Source organism: Bubalus kerabau, chromosome 9 (assembly GCF_029407905.1).
Source record: "Bubalus kerabau isolate K-KA32 ecotype Philippines breed swamp buffalo chromosome 9, PCC_UOA_SB_1v2, whole genome shotgun sequence".
NCBI lineage: Eukaryota > Metazoa > Chordata > Mammalia > Artiodactyla > Bovidae > Bubalus > Bubalus kerabau.
The window spans coordinates 39,892,492-39,917,795 of NC_073632.1; the positions used below are offsets into that span (position 1 = coordinate 39,892,492).

The 25,304-nt window shown below is 40.2% G+C and overlaps 1 protein-coding gene across 6 annotated transcripts in view; it reads left to right on the forward strand.

Moving 5' to 3' along the window:
• FAM184A (family with sequence similarity 184 member A) overlaps window positions 1-25,304 on the forward strand; it is a 124,655-nt gene that overhangs the window by 43,431 nt on the left and 55,920 nt on the right. For all 6 annotated transcript variants that reach the window (XR_008698076.1, XM_055535057.1, XM_055535055.1 and 3 more), the window contains exons 2-6: window positions 11,681-12,535; window positions 13,543-13,678; window positions 15,267-15,448; window positions 19,152-19,349; window positions 23,006-23,128. Coding sequence is in view for 5 of the 6 variants with exons in the window: in XM_055535057.1 (XP_055391032.1) it covers window positions 11,681-12,535; window positions 13,543-13,678; window positions 15,267-15,448; window positions 19,152-19,349; window positions 23,006-23,128 (1,494 nt within the window). In the remaining variant the exon portion in view is untranslated. The remainder of the gene's footprint in view (window positions 1-11,680; window positions 12,536-13,542; window positions 13,679-15,266; window positions 15,449-19,151; window positions 19,350-23,005; window positions 23,129-25,304) is intronic.

A 25,304-nucleotide genomic window follows, 5' to 3' on the forward strand; every position in this document is an offset into this window, starting at 1 on the left:
TAAGGCCCACTTGACTTCACATTCCAGGATGTCTGGCTCTAGGTCAGTGATCACACCATCGTGATTATCTGGGTTGTGAAGATCTTTTTTGTACAGTTCTTCTGTGTATTCTTGCCATCTCTTCTTAATATCTTCTGCTTCTGTTAGGTCCATACCATTTCTGTCCTTTATTGAGCCCATCTTTGCATGAAATGTTCCCTTGGTATCTCCAATTTTCTTGAAGAGATCTCTAGTCTTTCCCTTCTGTTGTTTTCCCCTATTTCTTTGCATTCATCACTGAGGAAGGCTTTCTCATCTCTCCTTGCTATTCTTTGGAACTCTGCATTCAGATGCTTATATCTTTCCTTTTCTCCTTTGCTTTTCGCTTCTCTTCTTTTCACAGCTATTTGTAAGGCCTCCCCAGACAGCCATTTTGCTTTTTTGCCTTTCTTTTCCATGGGCATGGTCTTGATCCCTGTCTCCTGTACAATGTCATGAACCTCCTTCCATAGTTCATCAGGCACTCTATCTATCAGATCTAGTCCCTTAAATCTATTTCTCACTTCCACTGTATAATCATAAGGGATTTACTCCAATATAAAATAAAACTTTTTTTAAAGATTTCATTTTTTATGGCTAACACTCCATAGTGTGTATGTGGGCGGTATGTATATCACATCTTCTTTATCATTCATCTGTTGATGGGTGTTTAGGTTGCTTCCATAACTTGGCTGTTGTAAACAAAGCTGCAGTGAACATATGGGTCCATATATCTTTCTGAATTAGTGTTTTTTTTTTTTTTTTCTGGAAAAATACTCAGAAGTAAAATTGTTGCATTGCATAGTAGTTCAATTTTTAAATCCTTGAGGAAACTTCATAAAGTTTTCACTGTGCATTGGTGGATAGTGACTGCATCAGATTACATTCCCGCCAGTAGTGCTCAGGGGTTCCTTTTTCTCCACACTCTCATCAGTCCTTATTATTTGTTGTCTTTTGATAATAGCCATTCTGACAGATTGAGGTGATAACTCATTGTGGTTTTTATTTGCATATCCTGATGATTAGTGATGTTGAGCATCTTTTCATGGCCATCTATATGTCTTCTTTGGAAGAATGTTTATTCAGATCTTCTGCCCATTTTTAATCCTGTTATCTGTTTGATGTTGAGTTGTATGAGTTATTTGTACATTTTGGATATTAACTCCTTATCAGATACATTGTTTGAAAATATCTTTCCCATTCAGTAGTCTGCCTTTTTTTTTTTTTTTTTTTTGGTTGAGTATCCTTCACTGTGCAAAAGCTTTTTAGTTTGATGTAGTACCAATTGTTTATTTTCACTTTTATTTCCCTTTCCTGAAGAGACATAGCCAAAAAAATACTGCTAAAACTGTTCTCAGGAAGCATACTGCCTACATTTTATTCTAGGAGTTTTATGGTTTCAGATCTTACATTTAAGTCTTCAATACATTTTGATTTTATTTTCACATATGGTGTGAAAAAGTGGTCTGGTTTGATTCTTTTGCATGTGGTTGTCCAGTTTTCCCAACACTGTTTATTGAGAAGTTGCTCTTTTCCCCATTATATATTCTTTGTCATAGGTTAATTGTATCAGACATTTAAAAAAATTTAGGTGAGAACGATGGCACCCCATTCCAGTACTCTTGCCTGGAAAATCCCATGAATGTAGGAGCCTGGTGGGCTGCAGTCCATGGGGTCGCAAAGAGTCGGACACGACTGAGCGACTTCCCTTCCACTTTTCACTTTCATGCATTGGAGAAGGAAATGGCAACCCACTCCAGTGTTCTTGCCTGGAGAATCCCAGGAACTGCAGAGCCTGGTGGGCTGCTGTCTGTGGGGTCACACAGAGTCGGACACGACTGAAGTGACTTAGCAGCAGCAGCAGCAGTAGCAGATGAGAACCTGTTCCTAGAGTGCAGACTCCATCAGCAGCTTTTCTCAGAAAGGAGAATCTAAGATTTCTCCTTTTCACTTTGTAAGTTCTCTTGTGCCTCATGTAGTGCTTATATACTCTGAGGGTGAGCTCCCTGCCTTTCTCTTGCTCTCTCTGTCTCTTTCTCCCCTCCTCTCTCTCCTTCTATTGGTCTGTCTGTCACTGGCATTGATCAGAAAAGGAAAGTGCACAAATACCCAGAATTTCTGAATAGGCAAGAAAAAAGGAAAAACGTTACCTGGAGAAGCAGTCATGACAGGGGTCTGCTCATGGTCCTTGTGAGGTTGAGTTTGTCCTGAGGCAGACATACTGGGAAGATGGAATGAGCTGCTCACCAAGGTTAGGAGCATCATTTATGGTTAGTGGAGAAAAGCTGCTGATGGCTTCTGCATTCTAGAAACAGGAGCTCATCTGTCTATTACAGAGGAGTATGCAGCCATCAGACAGGAGTTGCCCATCTTCCCATTCCAGCTCAAATCCCAGTCTTTACCCTTGCTCTCTTGGAAGGACATCTTCCCTATTTTTCAATCAGTGCCAGTCTCTCCACCCGTGTCAGGAAATCTTTGCCTCAAACTTTCTCCATGACTTTGGTGCAGTAATTAGCCCTTCCCTAGGTTACATTTTCAGTTCTTTAAAAAACAAAAAAGAACCTCTCCCTTGACTGGACTCTGCTCCCTCCAAATCCATCATTCTAGTTGTCCCTCTGTATTTCCTTTCTTTTATCAACTATTTCTTGGAGGTTTTTAATTTTTTTGCTCTCCCAGCTAAATTGCCTCCATTCACTCACTGTCCACTCATCCACTTTCTCCACTTGTCCACTTGCTCCACCCTTACCACTCTACCGAATGTGCTGTCTCAAAGATTATTTCTGAGATACACATTCGGAATGCAGGGGCTTCAAGTCTTCATTTTCTTGATTTTTTTGCAGCCTTTGACCAGATCCCCTGCCCTTCCCTTGCACCTAGAACTGTGATGCCCGGCTTCCACTCTAGCCCGTCTCTCTCAGCAGGTTGCCTCTGTCTGAGTGTCCTCAGCCTCCTCTGAACCCCACCCAAGACCCAGCCCTTGGTCCCCTTCATTTTTTCTCAGTAGTTTCTCCCCCTGGATCTTGTCCAGCTCAGCAACTCTGAGTGTCTCTGCAGTATAGACAGTGTCTAACCTTCCTAAGGCCAGAGCACATCGTTCTTTTCGCAGAGTCCTGTGCCTACCCATCGATGTGTCTGTCACTTTAGGTTCCTTCACCCTGTTACTCTATCTCTATGTGTGTGTGTTAGGCGCTCAGTCGTGTCCGACTCTTCGTGACCCTTCTATCGCTATAGCTCTCCCCTTAACATTTTGACTAAAACACGTTCTGTTAAAAATGTTCTTAACATTTTGACTAAGATTCTGGTTAAATGTCCTGTGATAAGCCATAATGGAAAAGAATATGAAAAAGAATACACACACACACACACATATACACTTAAGTGTGTGTGTGTATAACTGAATCACTTTGCTATACAGCAGAAATTAACACAACATTGTAACTCAACTATACAACAATAAAATTTTTTTTAAAGATTCTGATTCATATAAAGTAAGCGTTTTACTCAGAATAAGGGAAAACTCATACATGACCACCCTCTCTCACAAGCTGGAATCAAGATTGCCAGGAGAAATATCAATAACCTCAGATATGCAGATGACACCACCCTATGGCAGAAAGTGAAGAGGAACTAAAAAGCCTCTTGATGAGAGTGAAAGAGAGTGAAAAAGTTGGCTTAAAGCTCAACATTCAGAAAACAAAGATCGTGGCATCCGGTCCCATCACTTCATCGGAAATAGATGGGGAAATGGTAGAAACAGTGTCAGGCTTTATTTTTCTGGGCTCCAAAATCACTGCAGATGGTGACTGCAGCCACGAAATTAAAAGACGCTTACTCCTTGGAAGGAAAGTTATGACCAACCTAGATAGCATATTCAAAAGCAGAGACATTACTTTGCCAACAAAGGTCCGTCTTGTCAAGGCTATGGTTTTTCCTGTGGTCATGTATGGATGTGAGAGTTGGACTGTGAAGAAGGCTGAGTGCCGAAGAATTGATGCTTTTGAACTGTGGTGTTGGAGAAGACTCTTGAGAGTCCCTTGGACTGCAAGGAGATCCAACCAGTCCATTCTGAAGGAGATCAGCCCTGGGATTTCTTTGGAAGGAATGATGTTAAAGCTGAAACTCCAGTACTTTGGCCACCTCATGCGAAGGGTTGACTCATTGGAAAAGACTCTGATGCTGGGAGGGATTGGGGGCAAGAGGAGAAGGGGACGACAGAGGATGAGATGGCTGGATGGCATCACTGACTCGATGGACGTGAGTCTCAGTGAACTCCAGGAGTTGGTGATGAACAGGGAGGCCTGGCGTGCTGCGATTCATGGGGTTGCAAAGAGTCGGACACGACTGAGCAACTGAACTGAACTGAACTGACTAGCACCCCAGCAAAGACCCATTTTTTATTTCTCCTCCTTTGTAACACTTAACAAAACTTCACTTTGACTCATTGGGTTAATATTTCTTTAAGGTCAGTCTCCACTAAGCTGCAAGAGTAGACACTGCACATACGAATCCAGTTCACTGCTGTGTTTTCTGTGCCAGTTCCAGGTCTTGGTGTGTAGCAGATGTGCAGTAAATTTTTGTTGAAGGGAAGAATGAATAAAGTAGGAATTGACCATTAAAGATTTGCTAATGAGCCGTTAAACTTTAGGTAATTGAGTTTTTTACATTTTCCTCAAAATATCTGTTTATTTGTTTTTTTAATAAGTATTGCAGTAAGGATGCGTGTTCAATATTCTTGGAAAAGTTTAAGGATAATTTTTATAAATCAGTTTTATGTTAGTGATTTTTAAGGAAATTTGAAGGGTATCTGTTCGTAATTAATGTTCCTTTAATTTTCTGTTTTCGTTTTCATTGTTATGTTTATCTACAGCTAAGGCATTTCGAGTATTGATTCATCCTTTTAGCACTGTTAGTGTTAATCTTTTCAAATGGTTTGTTTTCTGATTATCATAATAAAATACATTCATTACAGAAGGTTTAGTCATACTTAATATCCTCAGTTAAAATTTGGTTAATTTACTTATGCACTTAAAAAAAAAAATTTTAACATTTTATTTTAAATTAATTTATTTTAATTGAAGGCTAATTACTTTACAATATTGTGGTGGTTTTTGCCATACATTGACATGAATCTGCCATGGGTGTACATATGTTCCCCATCCTGACCCCCCCTCCCCCCCCCTCCCCATCCCATCCCTCAGGGTCATCCCAGTGCACCAGCCTTGAGCACCCTGTCTCATGCATCAAATCTGGACTGGCGATCTATTTCACATATGATAATATATATGTTTCAGTGGTATTCTCTCAGATCATCCCGCCCTCACCTTCTCCCACAGAGTTCAAAAGACAGTTCTATATATCTCTTTTGCTGTCTTGCATACAGGGTTATTGTTACCGTCTTTCTAAATTCCATATATATGCGTTAGTATACTGTATTGGTGTTTTTCTTTCTGACTTACTTCACTCTGTATAATAGGCTCCAGTTTCTCCCACCTCATTAGAACTGATTCAAATGTATTCTTTTTAATGGCTGAGTAATATTCCATTGTATATATGTACCACAGCTTTCTTATGTAAGAAAGCTGTGGTACACTTTTAAATATGTATCTGGGGATTCCCTGGTGGCCCAGTGGTTGAAGATCTGCCTGCCAATGCAGGAGACATGGGTTTGATCCTTGTTTCTGGATGATTCCACGTGCCGCCAAGCAACTAAGCCCCTGAGCCACAACTACTGAAGCCCCCATGCCCTAGAACCCGTACTCTGCAACAGGAGAAGCCACCCACAATGAGAAACCCAAGAACCGCAGCTAGCGGGTAGCCCACCCATCCCCTGCTCTCAGCAGCTAGAGAAAGCACCACACAGCAGCGAAGACCCAGCATGGCCAAAAATAAACAAATCCATAAATAAATCTTTAAAAATATTAAAAATAGTTGAAATATGTATCTGTACACATGCACACTCATTGTTTTCTCTGTATAAAATTGGCTCTAACTGTATATAGTAACAGGTGCATTTGCCTTATACGCAAAGCTTTTTCTTTGAAATATCCTCCTAAATGAGATGTGCTCTTCTGTGCTTTCCTGGTATTACATTGTGTGAATGTATCATCCTTTATTCAGTGATTCCCTCACCTTAGCAGTGTTAAACCTGTTGTATAATATGCAGCAATTGAGGTTCACTTGAAATATTTTAAGGTAATATACTTTCCAGTGAACATACTTTATTACTAATGAGTTAGCTGTTAATGAGAACATGTTTATATTGCCAATGTATTTGCTCCATCAACCATAACAAAGTACCGTAGACCTTCTTGCTGTGTCCTCATGTAGCAGAGTCAGCGCAAGGAAGCAAGTGTTCTTGTGTGTCTTATAAAGGCTGTAAGTCCCATTGTGAGGACCCCATCCTCATGACCTCATCTGCATTTGATTACCTCCCGTTATCTCCATGTAACATCATACTGGGAGTGAGAGATTTCACCACGTGGATTTTGTGGGGTTGGAGAGGAGACACAGTTCAATTCATAGCAGTCAACAGTGAGAACTATTCAGAAGTGATTTGTTTTTACCTAAGTATCATTTTACCTAACTAGAGATTTATTTTTACCTAAGTAGCATGAAAAGTTGGTTTAAAACTCAACATTCAGAAAACTAAGATCATGGCATCTGGTCCCATCACTTCATGGCAAATAGATGGGGAAACAGTGAGAGACTTTATTTTGGGGGGCTCCAAAATCACTGCAGATGGTTATTGCAGCCATGAATTTAAAATACACTTGCTCCTTGGAAGAAAAATTATGACCAACCTAGACAGCATATGAAAAAGCAGAGACATTATTTTGCCAACAAAGGTCCACTTGTCAAGGCTATGGTTTTTCCAGTAGTCATTTATGGATGTGAGAGTTGGACCATAAAGAAAGCTGAGCGCTGAAGAATTGATGCTTTTGAACTGTGGTGCTGGAGAAGACTCTTGACAGTCCCTTGGACTGCATGGAGATCCAACCAGTCAATCCTAAAGGAAATCAGTCCTAAATATTCATTGGAACGACTGATGCTGAAGCTGAAACTCCAATACTCTGGCCACCTGATGCAAAGAACTGACTCATTTGAAAGACCTTGATGCTGGGAAAGATTGAAGGCAGGAAGAGAAGGGGACAAGGAAGAGGATGAGATGGTTGGATGGCATCACGGACTCAGTGCGCGTGAGTTTGAATAAGCTTCGGGAGTTGGTGATGGACAGGGAAGCCTGGCGTGCTGCAGTCCATGGGGTAACAAAGAGTAGGACATGACTAAGCTACTGAGCTAGAGTAGCATTTTAAAAACTAGGATGTAGAATTGTTCTCATTTTATCTGCAGGCAAGATTATCTGAAAATCTTCATAGAAAAAATAAAAATTACTCAAAGTTGCTTATTCATCATGTGATATATAGTTAAATTATGCATTATTGGCATAAAATGGAACTGTGAAATTGCATGAAATTGTGGAAATGATTGTACTGTCCCATTCCATGAATGTTCATAGTTCCAGGAAAATTGCAAATGGCTCTTAATGTCTTTTAAAATAGTTTATGAAAAGAGACATTAGAGAATTTCCTTTTCCTATGTGGAAAATGATAGCCAATTTTATGGATGATTATGATCACTTACTGTAGTTTCTTTTAAAATTGGTCTCATTCTCTCTGAAAAATAACTGATGTAACTAATAAGGAGGCCTCTATATCTTATAGTGCTTTATATTTTTTAAAAACAGCTGTATATAACATCATTTTAAAATGTCAATGATAAGTTGACCTTATAACAGCATCACTAGTAGAATAAGTATGATCCCCATTTAACTGAGAAACTTGAAGCTTGGAGAAATTATTTTACCTAGGGTCAAAATTTCCATTTGAGTCCATTCTGTTACTTCAAGTCATGTATCTTCTGTGTGTTCAAAGAACATGGAACCATCTATATTACCTTTATCTGAGAAACAGTATTTAATCAGGGAAACATACTAATAAATAGTTACCTAGTAATTGTAATTATGTAGAAAAGTGAGCAATTGGAAAACACTCTGTACAGGTAAGGTACTTAACTCAATTAAAAATAATATAATTAAATAGTATATTTTAAATTATTTATGACAGCATGCTAGTTGTACTTGGCGTAAGTACAACTGTTATTGGTACTGTTAATTGTTATTGTACTTGGCATCTTTTTATTGTTCATTTTTAAATTTTTAGAAATTTATTTTAACATTGCTTTTCCTGGAAGATACAAATATATCTTGTATCGTCAGTATGATATTATATTTACTTTGTATATTTTCAGAATCACATAATTGGTATTCTCGATGTATGGTACAAAGCCTGGACTGTTTAGTAGAGAGTAAACAAAGCTAGTGCAAAATCACTAAAAAAAATATTTTGGCTGCCAGTTTTGACTGGTAAGATAGCTATGTAGAGTTTAGAAGAAGAGTTGGTAATAAGGTCTTTTCCACGTCCACTCAACTGTACCGTTACAGCGGGAAGGCAGTTGTAGGCACTCATGATGGAATGGGCATAGCTTTGCTCCAATAAAACTTTGTTTACAAAAGACAAGCAGCAGCCATATCTGGATTGCAGGCTCTAGTTTGCTGATCCCTGGATTAGAATATAAGAAGAAATAGAAAGCCTCACCATAATATTTCCCTATTACTTATCAGATGTTTTGTTTACTTTTCTTAAATTCTGTTTTAATTTAATGCTTTAATTCATAACCTCTATCCTCTTTAATTTCACCTTTTTATTCACATTTTTATGTGTTCCTGAGCTTTTGTAACCTTCAGCTACTTTTCTGGGCTCTCTAACATTGTTACCCAGCTGTCCAGCCTTCTGGTCAGGGACCCCCAAATCTAACCCATCTAACATTTACCAAGTTTCAGGAACGAGTGGTAGTAAGGAAATGGTGACATTGGGTATAAAGAAAAAAAATAGAATCCCATGGATGTGCGTGGTCTTGGAAGACTTATTAAAAGAGGTTAGAACTTGAGCTGATTCTCAAAGACCGGAGGGAAATTAGAAAAAAGAGAAGGGTATTTCAATAAATAGTTGACGAGGGGAAGCTCACATATTGCTGCCCTCTCCCTTTTAATCCCCAGTTATATAGGATTCCTTATGTATTCCTTACATTCCTTAGTCTGGTCCTTTTCAAGATCTTGTCCTGGAGCACAGTGATGACTGTGGCTTGTTTTCTTTGGGAGTGGCATCTCTTTGGATGATCTCTTTTCTTCCACATGCTTAGTAAGATGAAGAGGGAATGCATGCAGACATGCCTGGGAAGGCCTGCAACCTGTGACCTAGACCAGCTCTGATTTAGGTCCTCTGGCAGATGGACTTCTCTCTAGCCAGTTGGTGTCTTTTTCCATAGTGCCCCCTCCAGTCTTTTTTGTATCTGTGTGGTAGACAGGTATCACCTTGAGGGAAGGGAATAGGAAACCACCCAGCTTTCTTGGTTGTAGGCTACCTTTAAGATTAAATGTGTAAATTAAAGGAGGCTTCCATGGGGATCTGTGTTAGCTCATTAGGAACACAACTTGGAATTTGGAATTAGGTTTATTCAAAAAAAGAGAGACACTATGAATAAGCTTTTATTTCCCTTCTGTGCACATAGCTTCCTGTGGTCCTTGTAGGACAAAGGGTAGTTGTGGCCAGACAGAAGGTATCTTGCCATCTCTCAATCTGTTTTCCTTTGGTATAATTACATGTCATTCATGCTGTAAGAAAATAGATATAGCAGACCTAGTGAAGTGTGGTCAGGGGACTGGGTGTCTAAGACAGAGCCCTGTACAGAGAGAGTGAAGTCCTTGCAGTGGGGTAGTTCCAGGGTGAATTCTTCCTTCTGCCAGTGTAGCTGCAGGCCTAGCAGGTGCCAGCCTAGATTTAGCAGCAGGATCTGCAATTCCCAGGACCTGTGGAGAGCCAGGTGCTCTCAGTTGCCTCAGGCTGCATAAACAAGTTCTCTACAAAAAGTGCCACTTCTGCACCATAATTTTACATTCTTATTTTGTATTAAGCTTTGAAACTTGGTGTGTATTTTATCCTTATGTGTGTTAGTTGCTCAGTCGTGTCTAACTCTTTGCTACCCTATGGACTGTAGTCCGCCAGGCTCCTCTGTCCATGGAATTTTCCAGGCAAGAATACTGGAGTGGGTTGCCATTCCCTTCTCCAGGGGATCTTCCCGACCCAGGGATTGAACCTGGGTCTCCTGTATTGCAGGCATATTCTTTACCATCTGAGCCACCAGGGAAGCCCCTGTATAATTGCAAACGTATTTGGTGTTGGGTTTCATTTCTAAATCCAGAGTAAGATCACATTAAAATGAACAAAGTTCCAGGACACTGATATTTAGCTTCTGGATTGTTGGAGTGTGTAGTTTTTATGTTTATGTCTTTTTACTTCATAAAAGAGTAGGCACATTTCTAATAAGTCTTAAGTAACAGCTGTGGCTATATCTGTTGGACCACAGTGCTGTAACGAAAGACATCAAGGAACATAAAGAGTGGGAGTGTTGCTATAAAGGGAACATGTTGTCATTGGAATTAGGTGAGGAAATCTCAGTGGAATCATTAAAACCCAAGGATGAGAATGTAAAGAAAGACCTGTACTCAGAACACTCTGGCTCTAGGAATTTGGCTTGCTTAGAAGCAGAAGGAAAATTAGGCAGTGAATAAAACCATAGCATTTGAGAGGTGAACACAAAAGTGCTAATTGAATTTTGTGAGACCACTTAGGAGTGAAAAGGATCAGATTTAAAAACAGAGCATAAGGGAATTAGAAAAGGAAGTTTCTACATTTAAAATATACCGGACTTTAAGCAGTTGAAAGAGACCTTTGGGAAGACCTAAAGCTTCCCCTCATGCACTGTACTTAGTCACTTAGTCGTGTCCGACTCTCTGTGATCCCATGGATTGCAGCCTGCCAGGCTTGACCCTGACAGCAGCAATCCTGGGAGGCTCAGTGTGCTGGTATAAATCCTTTTGGAAGAGGTCATAGGGGTAGAGGCCATTACCCCTACCATAGTTTGGCCTCAGGTCAAACTACTGGGAGGGAACAAAGCCCCACCCATCAGCAGAAAATTGGGTTAAAGATTTACTGAGTTTGGCCTTGCCCACCAGAGCAAGACCCAGTTTTCCCCAGAGCCAGCCCCTCCCATCAGGAAGCTTGCACAAGCCCCTTATCCTTATCCATCAGAGTGCAGACAGAATGAAAACCACAGTCACAGAAAACTAACCAAAATGATCAGGTGAATCACAGCTTTGTGTAACTTAATGAAACTATGAGCCATGCCATGTGGGGTTACCCAAGATGGATGGGGCCATAGGAAAACTCCATTCTCATAGACCAGGTAGCCTTCTTTGTCACTTTCATCCTCACTGTTCATTTCTAGGAAAAAATAAATCCTTAATTTTGAATGCTTTAAAATTCTGATTAAAAAGTCTTCAAATACAGAGTTTAAGATTGGGCTGAGTAAATTTGCCAAGTAAATCTGTGAGTACAAAAACAATACATGAAGTTTTAGTATTTAATATTTATCATAGCTAATATTATGTACATAGAAAAAAATATCGACCCAAATGAATGAATGAACAATTAGAAAATAATATGGTTTACTGGATTCTTCTTCCTTTTTCTTTAAAACCATGCAGGTAATATATGCTTTGAACACTAAAAATGATGAGCACGAATCTGCAATTCAAGCCCTCAAGGATGCTCATGAAGAAGAAATCCAACAAATTCTTGCAGAAACAAGAGAGAAAATATTGCAGTATAAAAGCAGAGTAACCGAGGAGTTAGACCTTAGGAGAAAGATTCAAGTTTTAGAAGCATCCTTAGAAGATCACATAAAAATGAAGCAGCAGGCTTTGACAGAATTTGAGGCTTATAAGCACAGAGTGGAGGACATGCAGCTTTGTGCAGAAGCCCAGCATGTCCAGCGCATAGTAACTATGTCTAGAGAGGTTGAGGAGATTAGAAGGAAATTTGAGGAAAGATTACGGAGTTTTGGACAACTCCAGGTACAGTTTGAAAAAGACAAACGGTTGGCGTTGGAAGATTTGAGAACCGCTCACAGACGGGAGATCCAAGAGCTGCTAAAGTGCCAGCAGGATCACAGTGCCTCAGTCAACAAGGGGCAGGAGAAGGCAGAGGAGCTGCACCGGATGGAGGTGGAGGCCTTAAATAAGACCCTGGAGGAGCTCAGGCTCGAGCGCAAGAAGCTCGTTGAGGATTATGAAGGCAAGCTGCATAAAGCTCAGTCCTTTTATGAACATGAGCTGGATACTTTGAAAAGGTCACAGCTTTTTACAGCAGAAAGCCTCCAGGCTAGCAAAGAAAAGGAAGCAGATCTTAGAAAAGAATTTCAGGGACAAGAAGCAATTTTGCGAAAAACCATAGGAAAATTAAAGACAGAGTTACAGATGGTACAGGATGAAGCCGGAAGTCTCCATGACAAATGCCAAAAGCTTCAAATAGCTCTGGTTACAGCAGAGAACAATGTTCAGGTGAGTAAAGAATAGTACATTCAACACGTGGATTTTTTTTCCCCCCAGTTTTGTCTTTTTCTTTTTGATTGGACCACTTTTTTTTTTTTTTTTTCTCTAAACAAGTTTTCATTTAAATTTTATTGAAAAACAGTTGATTTTTTAATTTGGCATTTTTTCTACTTTTGTGAGAAAATCAGTGGAAGGATAATCTTTATTAGGACTTTATTTATTTTTACTAGGACTTCTATGTAGCTCAAACAGTTAAGAATCTGCCTGCAATACAGGAGACCAGGGTTCGATCCCTGGGTTGGGAAGTTCCTCTGGAAAAGGGAGTGTCAATCCGCTCCAGTATTCTTGCCCAGAGAATTCCATGGACAGAGAAGCCTGGTGGGCTGCAGTCCATGGGGTCGCAAAGAGTCGGACACGACTGAGTGACTAACACACACACACAGTCTTTATTACCCTGTAGCTGTTATTTCCTATAACAATTTCAGATATTAAAGGCCCAAAAAGACAAGCTTAAAACCTTGTTGATTGTTTACAGGAGGATTTTATTTAAATAATATATTAATATTTTTCCATTGATTTGGGAAGTTTAAAACACTGGTCTTTAGTTGTGTTTTTTCCTTTCCCTTCACTAGTGATGGTCTGTACATTCTTTGATATCCAGACACTGAACAAAAAATTAACATTGCTTTGTAAACCTGAATTAAATAGGGGTATGGAACAATTTCTGGGAAAAAAAAAAAAAGCCAAAGAGTCTCTGTGGAAAGTCTCTTAGTTTTATTGGCATAGAAAACCTCATAGGTGTGTTTTTAATATCTGTGCAGCATTTAAATATATTAGAAAGGGTTGCATAGCCAACATGAAGATCACAAGATATGTGTCACTAATACAGATAGAAAACTCTAGGTATTGTTAAGTTTGACTTTTGAATAGGAGATAGTTGCTGCTGGAAGTTTATATGAATTATTTAGCCTAGTATCATTCTTACATATTGACAATGGCTATTTGATCTTTCTTAGGTTCTTCAAAAACAGCTTGATGATGCCAAGGAGGGAGAACTGGCCTTATTAAGCAGGCACAAGGAGGTGGAAAGTGAGCTGGCAGCAGCCAGAGAACGTTTACAGCAGCAAGCCTCAGATCTTGTCCTCAAAGCTAGTATGTCCGACCACAGTTCTTAGTGTATCCTCAGCTAAAACCAGCACTTAAATGTTAATTCAAGACAAAACTAGCCTTTTTTATTTTCTCATATTTTAAAATTATTTAGGTTCTAAATATGTTAAAGGGTTCTGTTATGTTATTGATTAATCATAAGAGAAGCAAATGATAACTTTTAGGAATATATTTCTATAAAAAGTTAAGATTTATAGGTGTTTTTTTTTAAGTCTTTATTGAATTTTTGAATTTATTGAATTCATAGTATAATTTCTATTGTATGTTTTGGTTTTTTGGCCATGAGGCATGTGGGATCATAGTTCCCTGACCAGTGATCGAACCTGTACCCCCTGAATTGGAAGACAAAGTCTTAACCACTGGACTGTTAGAGAAGTCCCAAGAGTTATAGGTTTTAGCACCAATAAGGCAGTCACTAAAAGAAAAACACTCTAAGAGGCTTCTTTGTTCTTTAAAAACATGTCCTTTTAAAACATAAATATTTTAAAGTGCTTAAATTAGTAGAACTGTATTTCAGTTATAGCAGCCTCTTTTCATTTGGTTTATTAATAAGGCTCATTGCATACACTGAAGCTGGGCTGCCCCACCTGATGTGACTCACATGCCCAGAGGAGGAGGGTGACCCATCTCAGTCGGAAGTGACATTTTGGTGAGCCCAGGGAGGCCTCTGAACAAGTTCTGTGAGGGTGTCATCTGATTGATTGGCTCATCAGTGAATCCCAAATTACCCTGCCTCTGAAGTAGCAACTTTTGAACTTTTATGTGTATGAGGATCACCTGGCCAGCTTGTACAACCACAGGTGTTGGGCCCCAACCCCAGAGTTTCTGATGAGTAGATCTGGGGTGGGCTTCATTTCTGACTGGTGGTCCCAGATACTGCCTGTGTTGTTGGTCCAGGGCACTCTGAGAACCTCTGTTCTAACACTTGCCTTGAGAAATTTTTCTCGTGTTCACTTTTCACCTCTCTAGCTCTGCTTAGATCCTCCCCCTGCCCTTTTTTTTTTTTTTTTTTGCTGTTGCCATTTATTTCAGTTTTTCATAACCTTGCTCTTCTTATCTGTCTCTTACTCTGCCTTAGTTCTTTATCAGGTCTGTAGTCTAAAACAAATTTAGTTTCAACCAGACTGCTGCCTGCCATCTTTATTTGCTGCATGCAAATATCTTCCTTTTTATGTTAGAATTTGGAAAAAAAAGATTGGAAAAGAATAAGTTACTCATTTTAGTGCCACAGTGCAACTCAGTGCATCTTCTCTTACTTTGTTTTACTCCCACGACTTTTATATGTACCCTGAGGAGTTGTTTCTACTTCAACTTAAAACAGCTTGAAATCTTCAGAAATGATTGGAATGGTCCTGGGTGCAGGGAGCAGCATCAGTGATGTAATACATGTTGTAATAAGTACTTGGATAATAAGTATTCCCAAGGTCAATATTTCTGTTGAAACCAAAGAACTATTTGTACATGCAGACCATTTGTTTTACTTAGGTATTAAGTACATTGTGTCATTAACTATAAACTATTTTGTACCACAAGGTAACAGATTTTAATTTGGGGCTTTCTTTTGGGGTGTTAGGTCATATTGGAATGCTTCAAGCAACTCAAATGACCCAGGAGGTTACAATTAAAGATCTAGAATCAGAAAAATCAAGGGCCAATGAAAGATTATCTCAGCTTGAAGAAGAAAGAGCTTTTCTGCAAAGCAAAACTCAGAGTCTGGATGAAGAGCAGAAGCAGCAGATTTTGGAACTGGAGAAGGTAGAGTCTCGGAGGAACCCCGTCTCCCTCGCACCACCCATGAAAGGAAAAGAAGAAAAGTCCAGTTTTATTCTTTTGCAAATTTGATTTAGAGTGTTTACTTCTGTTTCATAGTAACAGTCTATTTCTTAACTATAGTAATTTTTTGTTTTTATTTTGAGAAAAGGTATAAAGCTGGATTATCCCATATTGGGTATATGTTCAAAATATTTTTGATAACAATTTGTAATGTAAAAACTTAGGACATTTCACCCTATTTCAGGCTAGAAACTGAATTGGTGCATGGTAAGTCACTTCAGTCATGTCCAATTCTTTGCTACCCTGTGGACTGTGGCCCACCAGGCTCCTCTGTCCATGGGATTCTCCAGGCAAGAATACTGGAGTGGGCTGCCTTGCCCTCCTCCAGGAGATCTTCCCAACCCAGGGATCAAACCCATGTCTCTTATGTCTCCTGCATTGGCAGGCAGGTACTTTTACCACCATACTACCTGGGAAGCCCCTAAATGAAAGGTATATTACAATTAATCATACTTACTTTTCTATTCATGAAACATATTGTGTATACACCTAGAAAATGTCTGTAAAACTGAAAAGGATGACAAGAACCATGCCCTGAAAATACATATACCAACATACTGAATTTCTAAATTAAATAAAACATGTCATATGTAGAGTAGTTGCTTGAATATGTGTTCTAGTTTTTCACATATCTGCAATACCAGGTGGGAGCTTGAAACACTCTTTCTCCTTCTTTCAACCACCAGGAGTATTGAAAAATGTCTGTTGGCCTTGCTCCCTTCCTGCTCACTCCTCACCCGGTCCGGACTGGCTTCTCTTGTTACTAGTCCACAGACTTGGTCTCAGCCTCCAGTGACGTTCTGGTTGCTGGACTTGGGGGATCTTGTCTTCCTGTGGTACTGACTTGTGTTTGGTTCTCTCACACTTTCCTCCTGTCTCCCTGGCCCTGCAGTCTTGTCTGGGAGCTTCCCTCCTCCGTCTGTGTTCCTCTGGTGTTCCTCTCACATTCTCAACTCATTCCACAAGCTCATCCATTCCAATAACTTGTTCAGTGGGAGCTCCCCAAACTGCCCGTCTAGGCCAGATCTGCCCCTTCTTCCTCCCTCCCCACTTCTCTGGTTGGACCCTGACTGGTACAGTGCTATAGGGAGATGCTATGATCTCTGATGAGGGGCACTTCATGTCTGAGCTGTGAAATGAAAAGACCCTGGGGGTGATGGTGCTAAAAAGACCCTTTAAATGTTGCATCCAAGTATTCAAGTAGGGGCTCTGGTTTCTGGGCACCCCAAGTCAGGGAGAGCTGAAGAGGGATCCAGTCCTAGAATACTGCTCTGAGCCCTGAGCCCCTCATACCACCATCCTTGTAGGGGAGGCTGGAAGGGAAGGGATCAGGCCCAGGCTGGCCCAGGCCGGAAAGGAGGAGGCTGGAAATTTCTGTTTCCTCTGTCTATACCTTCTGGCTTTGACAGGAAAGAATGTCCAGTGCCTTACATTCAAGAATCTTCCTAGGGCTTTCCCCCTTTATTGGGCCTTGAGAATAATTATAATCTCTTATGATGTAAAATAATTGCTAACAACTATAAAATATTTACAGTGGGCTGGGAATACTGCTAAATATTTGGGGGCATATTCTCTCATCTTTAGCAACCCTGTAACATAGCTTCTACCTTATCACTCCCACTTCACAGATGGAAAAACCGAGGCTTACAGACATTATGCACTCATGGTTCCCACGGTCACATGACTAAGTGGCAGAGCTGGAACCTGAACCCAGGGCTGTGAGACTCCAAAACCCATGTCTCCACCTCTATGTTATGTTGCTTTCTGTGACATGAGGACCTTGTATTCCTCCTGGGTAGTTCCAGAGACCCGCAGATTGGGCCAGGAGGCAGGCAGATGGCAGCTGCCATGGAGGCCAGACAGCAGGATGGCTCTCTCCACCCTGGAGGCATCAGTGACCCAGAGGAGGTGTGTCTGTCTGCCAAGAGTCTTACAGAGCAGCAAGGAGGGGTTCTGCAGCAGCCCCTAGTGAGAATTCAAACATCTTTCAACCTCATTGTCTTCAAGCTTCACTTTTTCACCTTTCTGTTCCATAACATCCCATAACTTGTTGAAAGAATAGCCTTCACCTAATACGTCCATTTCCTGCTTTTTGTCTGGATCCCCCCAACCCCACCTCCGCTCTGTTGAACTGGATCCTAAGGCATCAGTGGGAACACCACCACCACACCCAGAAGCCGTACCCATTTTCTCAGCAGCACTCACCGCTCTTGGCCCAGCGTTTGTCTCTGCGATGCTGACCCCTCCTGGCTCTCTTCCTCCCCTGGTCACTCACGTCTCCCTCACTGGCTCCTCGTTTGCTCCTGCTCCCTGATTTCGGGTACTCCCCAGAGTCCTTCCTGTCCTTGTTTCCTTTCTGCTCCTTCCCCTTCACAAGTTGTCTTAGTTTGCTGGGGCTGCTATCACAAAATGCCATAGCCTGGGTGGCTTAAACAACAAACATTAAAAATCAATGAATAAAAATTAAAAAAAAATTTTTTTTAAATATCAGTCACTTAAATCACAGTAATTTCTCATTCCCATCAGAACAGAGTCTAGAGTCCTTAGCATAAAAGACATCTGGTCATCATTTCACCCTGCCTGCTTCTAAGCCTCCCTCCCTCTCTGCTCCCAGCCTCAAATCCTGTGTTCTCGCCACACTGCTCAGCTGCATGGCCATCTAGCTCCCCGACTTCACCACCTGGTGAGCTGCTTCTCAGCTTTCAGAATGCTGGACATGATTACGAATGCAGGCTTTAGACATCAGATCTAGATTTGACGTTTTCTCACCTCTTGTTTCCTGATGGGCTTGTAAGAATTAAATGAGAGAATGTGTCATCCTCATCAGCTCAGCTGTGTTCCCTTCTGGAATGCCTTTGCTGACCTCTTTCCCTCTCTGTGTCTCTCACACGCCACCAGCATCGTCTCCCACCATGTCCCAGGTTAAGCTCCTTTGCTGTATACTCTCACAACACGTGATGTATGCTCCTTCCATAGAACTTAAAAAATTTCATTGCCACAGTCTTTTGACTTTTTTCATCATTGGACTGCTGATGCTTAAAAGGCCTATACTTGGCTGTTGATGGGCTTCTCTGGTGGCTCAGAGGTTAAAGCGTCTGCCTGCAGTGAAGGAGATCTGGGTTCGATCCCTGGGTCGGGAAGATCCCTGGAGAAGGAAATGGCAACCCACTCCAGTATTCTTGCCTGAAGAATCCCATGGACGGAGGAGCCTGGTGGGCTACAGTCCACGGGGTCGCAAAGAGTGCGACACGACTGACTTAACTTTCTTTCTTTCTTTCTTTCTTTGGCTGTTGACACAGTTGTATCAACTAATATCATTTGAGTGGGTGTTGGTAAGCCGTTTCGTGTACCACTTCGACATGGAGGAACCTTTTTTCTCTTAAGCCTGCAGAAGTGCTGACTCACACTTGGTTCTAACCTAATAATAGTGTATTTTATCAATGTGTTTAAAATCACTCATTTTGGCTGTGCCACCTTGTAGAACACCCAGTGGTGTATTCTCAGGTACCATGGTCTAATCCTATAGCATTCAGTTCATCCAAGCTTATCTACTTACTGAATATTTAAGATACTAATAGCAGTAATGAAAAAAGCAGATTGACCTTTTATTTCTGTTCAATTTTAGAAAGTAAATGAGGCAAAGAAAACTCAGCAAGAATATTATGAGATGGAGCTAAAAAACCTGCAAAGTAGACTGGAAGGGGAGGTGGCTCAGCTGAATGAGGCCCATTCTAAGACTTTGGAAGAATTAGCTTGGAAGCACCACATGGCAATTGAGGCTGTCCACAGTAATGCGATTAGGGATAAGAAAAAACTGCAGATGGTGAGTGAAACTTCAGCTTCGCATTGTATTATAAATTGGTGGACTTTCTATAATGACCTAGTTGCTATCTCCTAATCACTCTGAAAATCTCAGTTCAAAGAGTAACATACATAAAAGTTCCTACAGGGGCTGTAGTTTATTAAATTGATATGAGGCATTTCTACTTTGTATAGCCATCAAGGAAACACTCCCTTGATCTTGAGCTGTCTCTTCATCAGACAACAACATCGGTTTCTCCTCAGGAAGCCTCATTAGTTGGAGCGCTTATTCTCCTGGAGACAGTTTCCTTCCCTGGGAAAATGATCTGTTTTTTGTTTTATTATTGCCCTTAATTAAGTAATAAGCTTGCTAATTGTAATACACGACAGACAGTAATTATATAGTAGAAAAAGCAAGGTACCTCACAGATGGGGCCTTAACCCTGAGCCCTTTGCTTACTAGCTGCTTTTTCTTGGGTCCCAAAGGCTATACCTGAGGCCGCTCACTTGAAGATAAAGATATTAGGTTGGTGCAAAAATAATTGTGGTTTTACGTTGTTGAACTTTGCTATTTGATATTGGAATACATTCCTAAATAAATGTGGTTATGTTGTACATCATTGTAATGCGCATTTCTTGCTTTGTTTTTTGTTAATGATTTATTACTTGCTGCTTATATTTATTTTAGACTATAGAAATGATATTAGACAGCAAATTCAAGCAATTTTCTTATTTGAGTTCAAAATGGGTCATAAAGCAGCAGAGACAACTCGCAACATCAGCAACGCATTTGGCCCAGAAACTTCTAATGACTGTACAGTGCAGTGGTGGTTTGAGAGTTTTGCAAAGAAGATGAGGAGTGCAGTGGCAGGCCATCAGAAGTTGACAACGACCGACTGAGAGGATTAATGAAGCTGATCTTCTTACAACAAGAAGTTGCCGAAGAAATCCAAGTTGACCATTCTGTGATCATTTGGCATTTGAAGCAAATTGGAAAGGTGAAAAATCTCGATAAGTGGGTGCCTCATGAGATGACGAAAAACCAAAAGAAATCATTGCTTTAAAGTGTTGTTTTCTCTTATTCTACGCAACAACAGTGAACCATTTCTTAATTGGATTGTGATGTGTTATGAATATGACAACCAGCATCGACCAGCTCAGTGGTTGGACAGAGAAGAAGTTCCAAAGCATTTCCTAAAGCCAAACTTGCACCAGAAAAGGTCATGGTCACCGTTTGGTGGCCTGCTGCCCATCGGACCCACGATAGCTTTCTGAATCCCAGCAAGCCCTTACGTCTGAGGAGTACGCTCAGCAAATCAATGAGATGCACCAAAAACTGCATTGCCTACAGTTGGCATTGTCAACAGAAAGGGCCCAATTCTTCTGCACAGCAACGCCCAACCTCGCATCATACAACCAACACTTCAAAAGTTGAATGGATTGGGCTATGAAGTTTTGTCTCATCTGCTATATTCCCCTGACCTCTCACCAACTGACTACCACTTCTTCAAGCATCTCAACAACTTTTTATACGGAGAATGCTCCCATAACCAGCAGGAGGCAGAAAATACTTTCCAAGAGTTGGGTGAATTCTGAAACATGGATTTTTATGCTACAGGAATAAACAAAATTGTTTCTTATTGGAAAACGTGCGTTGATTATAATAGTTTCTATTTTGATTAATAAAGATAGGTTTGAGCCTAGTTATAACGATTTAAAATTCATGGTCCAAAACCACACTTTTGTACCAACCTGATAAGATCCATCTTGTAATATCCCTGAGGATTAAGTGAGATAAAGTGTTAGGAACTGAGATGCATCTGAGCATATAGTGATAAATAAGTGTTGGCATTTCTTACCGTGTTTACCTGACACTGCAGTGGTGTTTTCCACTTGTTTTTTCATTTAGTTCCTGCAGTGCTGCTATTGGTTTGATTTCTGTACCCATCTTCCTGAAGAGGGGTGGAGACCCAGAGGGGTTAATACTTGCTTAAGCACGTGCAGCTAGGAGTCAGTCAGGCCTGAATTCCGGTCTCAGATATCAGACCCTAAGGCGTTTAGCCACCACCTCGCATCGGCATGTATTAATGATAGTTGTTACGTGTTTTATGTAATAGCACTTGACGGTTTCCTAAAAGCTTTCTAGTTCTTGCCCGGCTAGTTTATATCTGAGCCTAAGCTAAAACCATCCTCCTTCCAAATAATCTTTCTCCAGCGTCCTTTTATCTTTTAAAGAACACTTAGCTGAAAGTGACTTCACCATCCCTCATGACTTAGTTACCAGAAAGGGTATGAATATACAGAAAATCCACGCAGAAAAGAGATAATGTAATAGCCTTAAAAGTGCCATTCTTAGAAAACGTGGTACAAAATTGGCCATTGCCTGGTGTCTGGAAGTTGATTTTCATGAGAATTTTCGCCATTTCCTGATGAGAGTGGCTCGCTGTGCCTAAACTGTTTAACTAGACAATATGGTTTATGCGGAACACGTGCTCTCATTCTTGGAGTCTGAAATTGTGGAACATACTAATCAAGGGGGTACCTATGTGGCCAGCGCCCACTAAGAAACCCAGCCCTGGGTCCCTCATGAGCTTTCCTGGTAGACAGCATTTCACATGCGTTGTCCCAACTTGCTGGAGAGTTCTGTGTGAGAGGACTCAGCAGCTTGAGTCTGGTTTTCTGCAGACTTTGCCCGCGGTGCCTTTTCTCTTTGCTGATTGTCCTTGTATCCTTTTGCTATAATACATCATAGCTGTGAGTACAGCTACATGCTGAGTCCTGAGAGGCATCCCCTTAAACCATCAACCTGGGGTTTGTCCTGGGGACTGCCAGCACAGGACACTGCTTATTAATGTTAGTCTTCTCCCCTTACACTGTAGACGTACTTGTAATACGCTTTGTTCTCGCTCTTTGTTCCCTGCATGGTTGTTGCACATGCATTTTCTTCTGCCTAGACTGTTGTAGTTCCCTCTTCACCACCTTTCTTACTGGTCCACTCCTTCAAACTGTGCTTAGGAAACTCTCTCCGTACAAGTTTCACACCAAGCCACAACTTATTAGTTCCCCATTCAACCCCCATTACAACTCATTTTAATCATATATTCTTTAATGAGCTTATTAAGGGCAGGCACTGTGTCTTATTCCTTTTATATGCCAAGTAGTGGGTAGCATGCCTGCCAAATAGTTGGTCTTCTTCAGTAACAATGTTAGTAGTATTGCTCTTTAGATACTTTAATTTTTTACTTGTTAATCCTTGACTAAATTCCAGTGCTAGAGCACTGAGTTCCAGAAGTATTAATACTTTTTGTATTTTTATGTCAGTATAAAAGAACTCAAGAGTATATCATGAACTCAAGAGTTAGAATTTTTCTAATCTCACAAGATCATCATTTATAGCACACATTTCTGTTTTTTTGGACTTAAGCTTGATCTAGATTAGGCAGGTATTTTTACCATTTCTAAAAAATGACTTAATTGCTACATCATAAGTGATGTAGAATGATAGACTCAAAGCCCCTAGGATTAATTAGATTCATTGTTAACTCTGATAATATTTAAGTATAACGCTAATTTGAAGAGCACATCATCAGTTTAAAACAGAATTATCTTTTTCTTGGAGTCTTTGAAGTGTACGATATTTGCAGTTTTGTTAATTTTTTTAAAATTTATTTTTGTAAGGAATTGGAGGAACAACATAAAAAGGAAAAACTAAACCTGGAACAGGATAAAGATCAGCTTCAACAGGAGCTAGAAAACCTGAAGGAAGAATTGGAAGACAAACTGCATTCAGCCAATCAAGAGGCAAGTACTTTATTTGCTAACGTAGTGTAAGTAGATGAGCCTGTGTGGAAGGTCACATATGTAGAGTAAAAATAATCAAAAACTTTCTTTGATGTTGAATTTTTCATAATACATTGATGATATCTCACAAGGTAAAAATTTACTACAAAAACAACTAAATTTGGAGCAAGGTGCTTTTGTGGGGGAAAGCAAAACAGAAGACAGTATCCCCTTATAGGAAAGAAAACAAGAGGTTTTTTTCTACTCTTTTGCAAAACATTGACTTCGTATTCTCTATGCCAAATCTTTGCACTTTTAAATTCTATATGAAAATAGTATTGTTTAGCCTGGAAAATAAAAGATAAGGAATAGGCTGTAATAAAGTGTTATAAATCCAAAAAGTTGTGAATAAAATAAATGCAAAGACCGTTGAAAGGCTAGAATATTGTTTGTTCCAGCACTTTTTCTCTTTTGTCCACATTCACTTGTGTCCCCCAACAGCCCAGCTGAAACAGTCCTCTTTTCTTTCCGTTCCAGCTCATCTTTCATGGGGCTCCTAGACTGGTGTTCCTAAAGCAAGTCCTTTTCTTGACGCATCTCGTCTTGACAGCTGTTCTACCTCACTAGCCTCATCTTGCCAAACAGTCTTTATGTCCTACTTTCTCATCACTCTTCTGCTCACAGAAAGCACACCAAAACCCAAGTGCCCCAGGCAGGTTAATGGTTTGCAACTGGTATTATTTAATTATCTTTAAACATTTATTCAGAGAAAGGTACCAAGCATGGCTTTAGGGTACAGTAGAGAATTAGATTGTTACTGATATTAGCTCAGTCTGTCGCTGATTGTTCAGGATCATCCCCTGCACACCTCCCTCAGGGTCTGTGATCCTTGTGGTTTCTCTCATTAAAAGGTGGTTTAGTGACCATCTGTGTTTCTCATGCAAGTGCCCTGGAGTTCTCCTCCTTACTCCCAAGTGGTTTAAGTATTCCTCCAACCTACTTACTGTTACTTCACTGAGAAGAGTTCTGATAAATACATAATTGATTTTCCTTCTGGATACATTCTCAATTATGTTTTAGCACCCTGATAATATTGTAGTGCCATTTTAGAATGGCTCCCCAAGAATATGCCTGACTCATCCCTCATCTGCATCTACCTTCCCTTCACCCTGGGGCATTTTTTTCCTGCCATACTTTGCTGGCTAAGATCTCCAGAGATAATAAGCATTCTTGTTTTATTCCCAGCTCTTAAAATGAAGGGTGTCAGTATTTCACAGTTAATTATGATGCTTATTTGAAGTTTTATTTTGTAAATGTTCTTTAAGTTTCCTAATTTAAAAAACAATCACAAATTGATGTTGATTTTTCTGCATCTCTTGGGATCTAACTCCTTTTTGTTTAACTTAATGTGGTACCTTTATTGTTGTTCAGTATCTAAGTTGTGTTCAACTCTTTGTGACCCGATGGACTGCAGCTTACATTAATCAGTTTTATAATTTTAAATCAACCTTGAAGTTCTAGAAGTCCTAGTTATCCATGCCAGATTATACATTTTTTATTTTCTTTATAGTTCCACTATACATTACAATTATTTTTAAATAGATAAATTAAGATTTTTGCTTCCCTGATAGCTCAGTTGGTAAAGAATCTGCCTGCAGTGCAGAAGCCCCTGGTTCGATTCCTGGGCTGGGAAGATCCCCTGGAGAAGGGATAGGCTACCCACCCCAGTATTCTTGGGCTTCCCTTGTGGCTCAGCTGGTAAAGAATCCGCCTGCAATGCAGGAGACCTGGGTTTGATCCCTGGGTGGGGAAGATCCCCTGGAGAAGGAAAAGACTACCCACTCCAGTATTCTGGCCTGGAGAATTCCATGGACTGTATGTATAGTCCATGGGGTAGCAGAGTCGGATACAACTGAGTGACTTTGACTACTTCACTGTATGTTACAATTAATTTTAAGTAGATAAATTTAATATTTTTAGTTGGAGTTTGAATATCAAACTCTCAAAAATAATAGAATGAATAGACAGAAAAGTAGAAGGATATAGTAGACCTGAAAAGCACTAGAAACAATTCAACATAATTAAGATTTATATAATTTCATACAACAGCAGGATACGAATTCTGTTCAAGTTCCCATAGACTATACACCAGGAGACACTGAAGCATATCCAGGGACATAAAACAATGTACAAATAT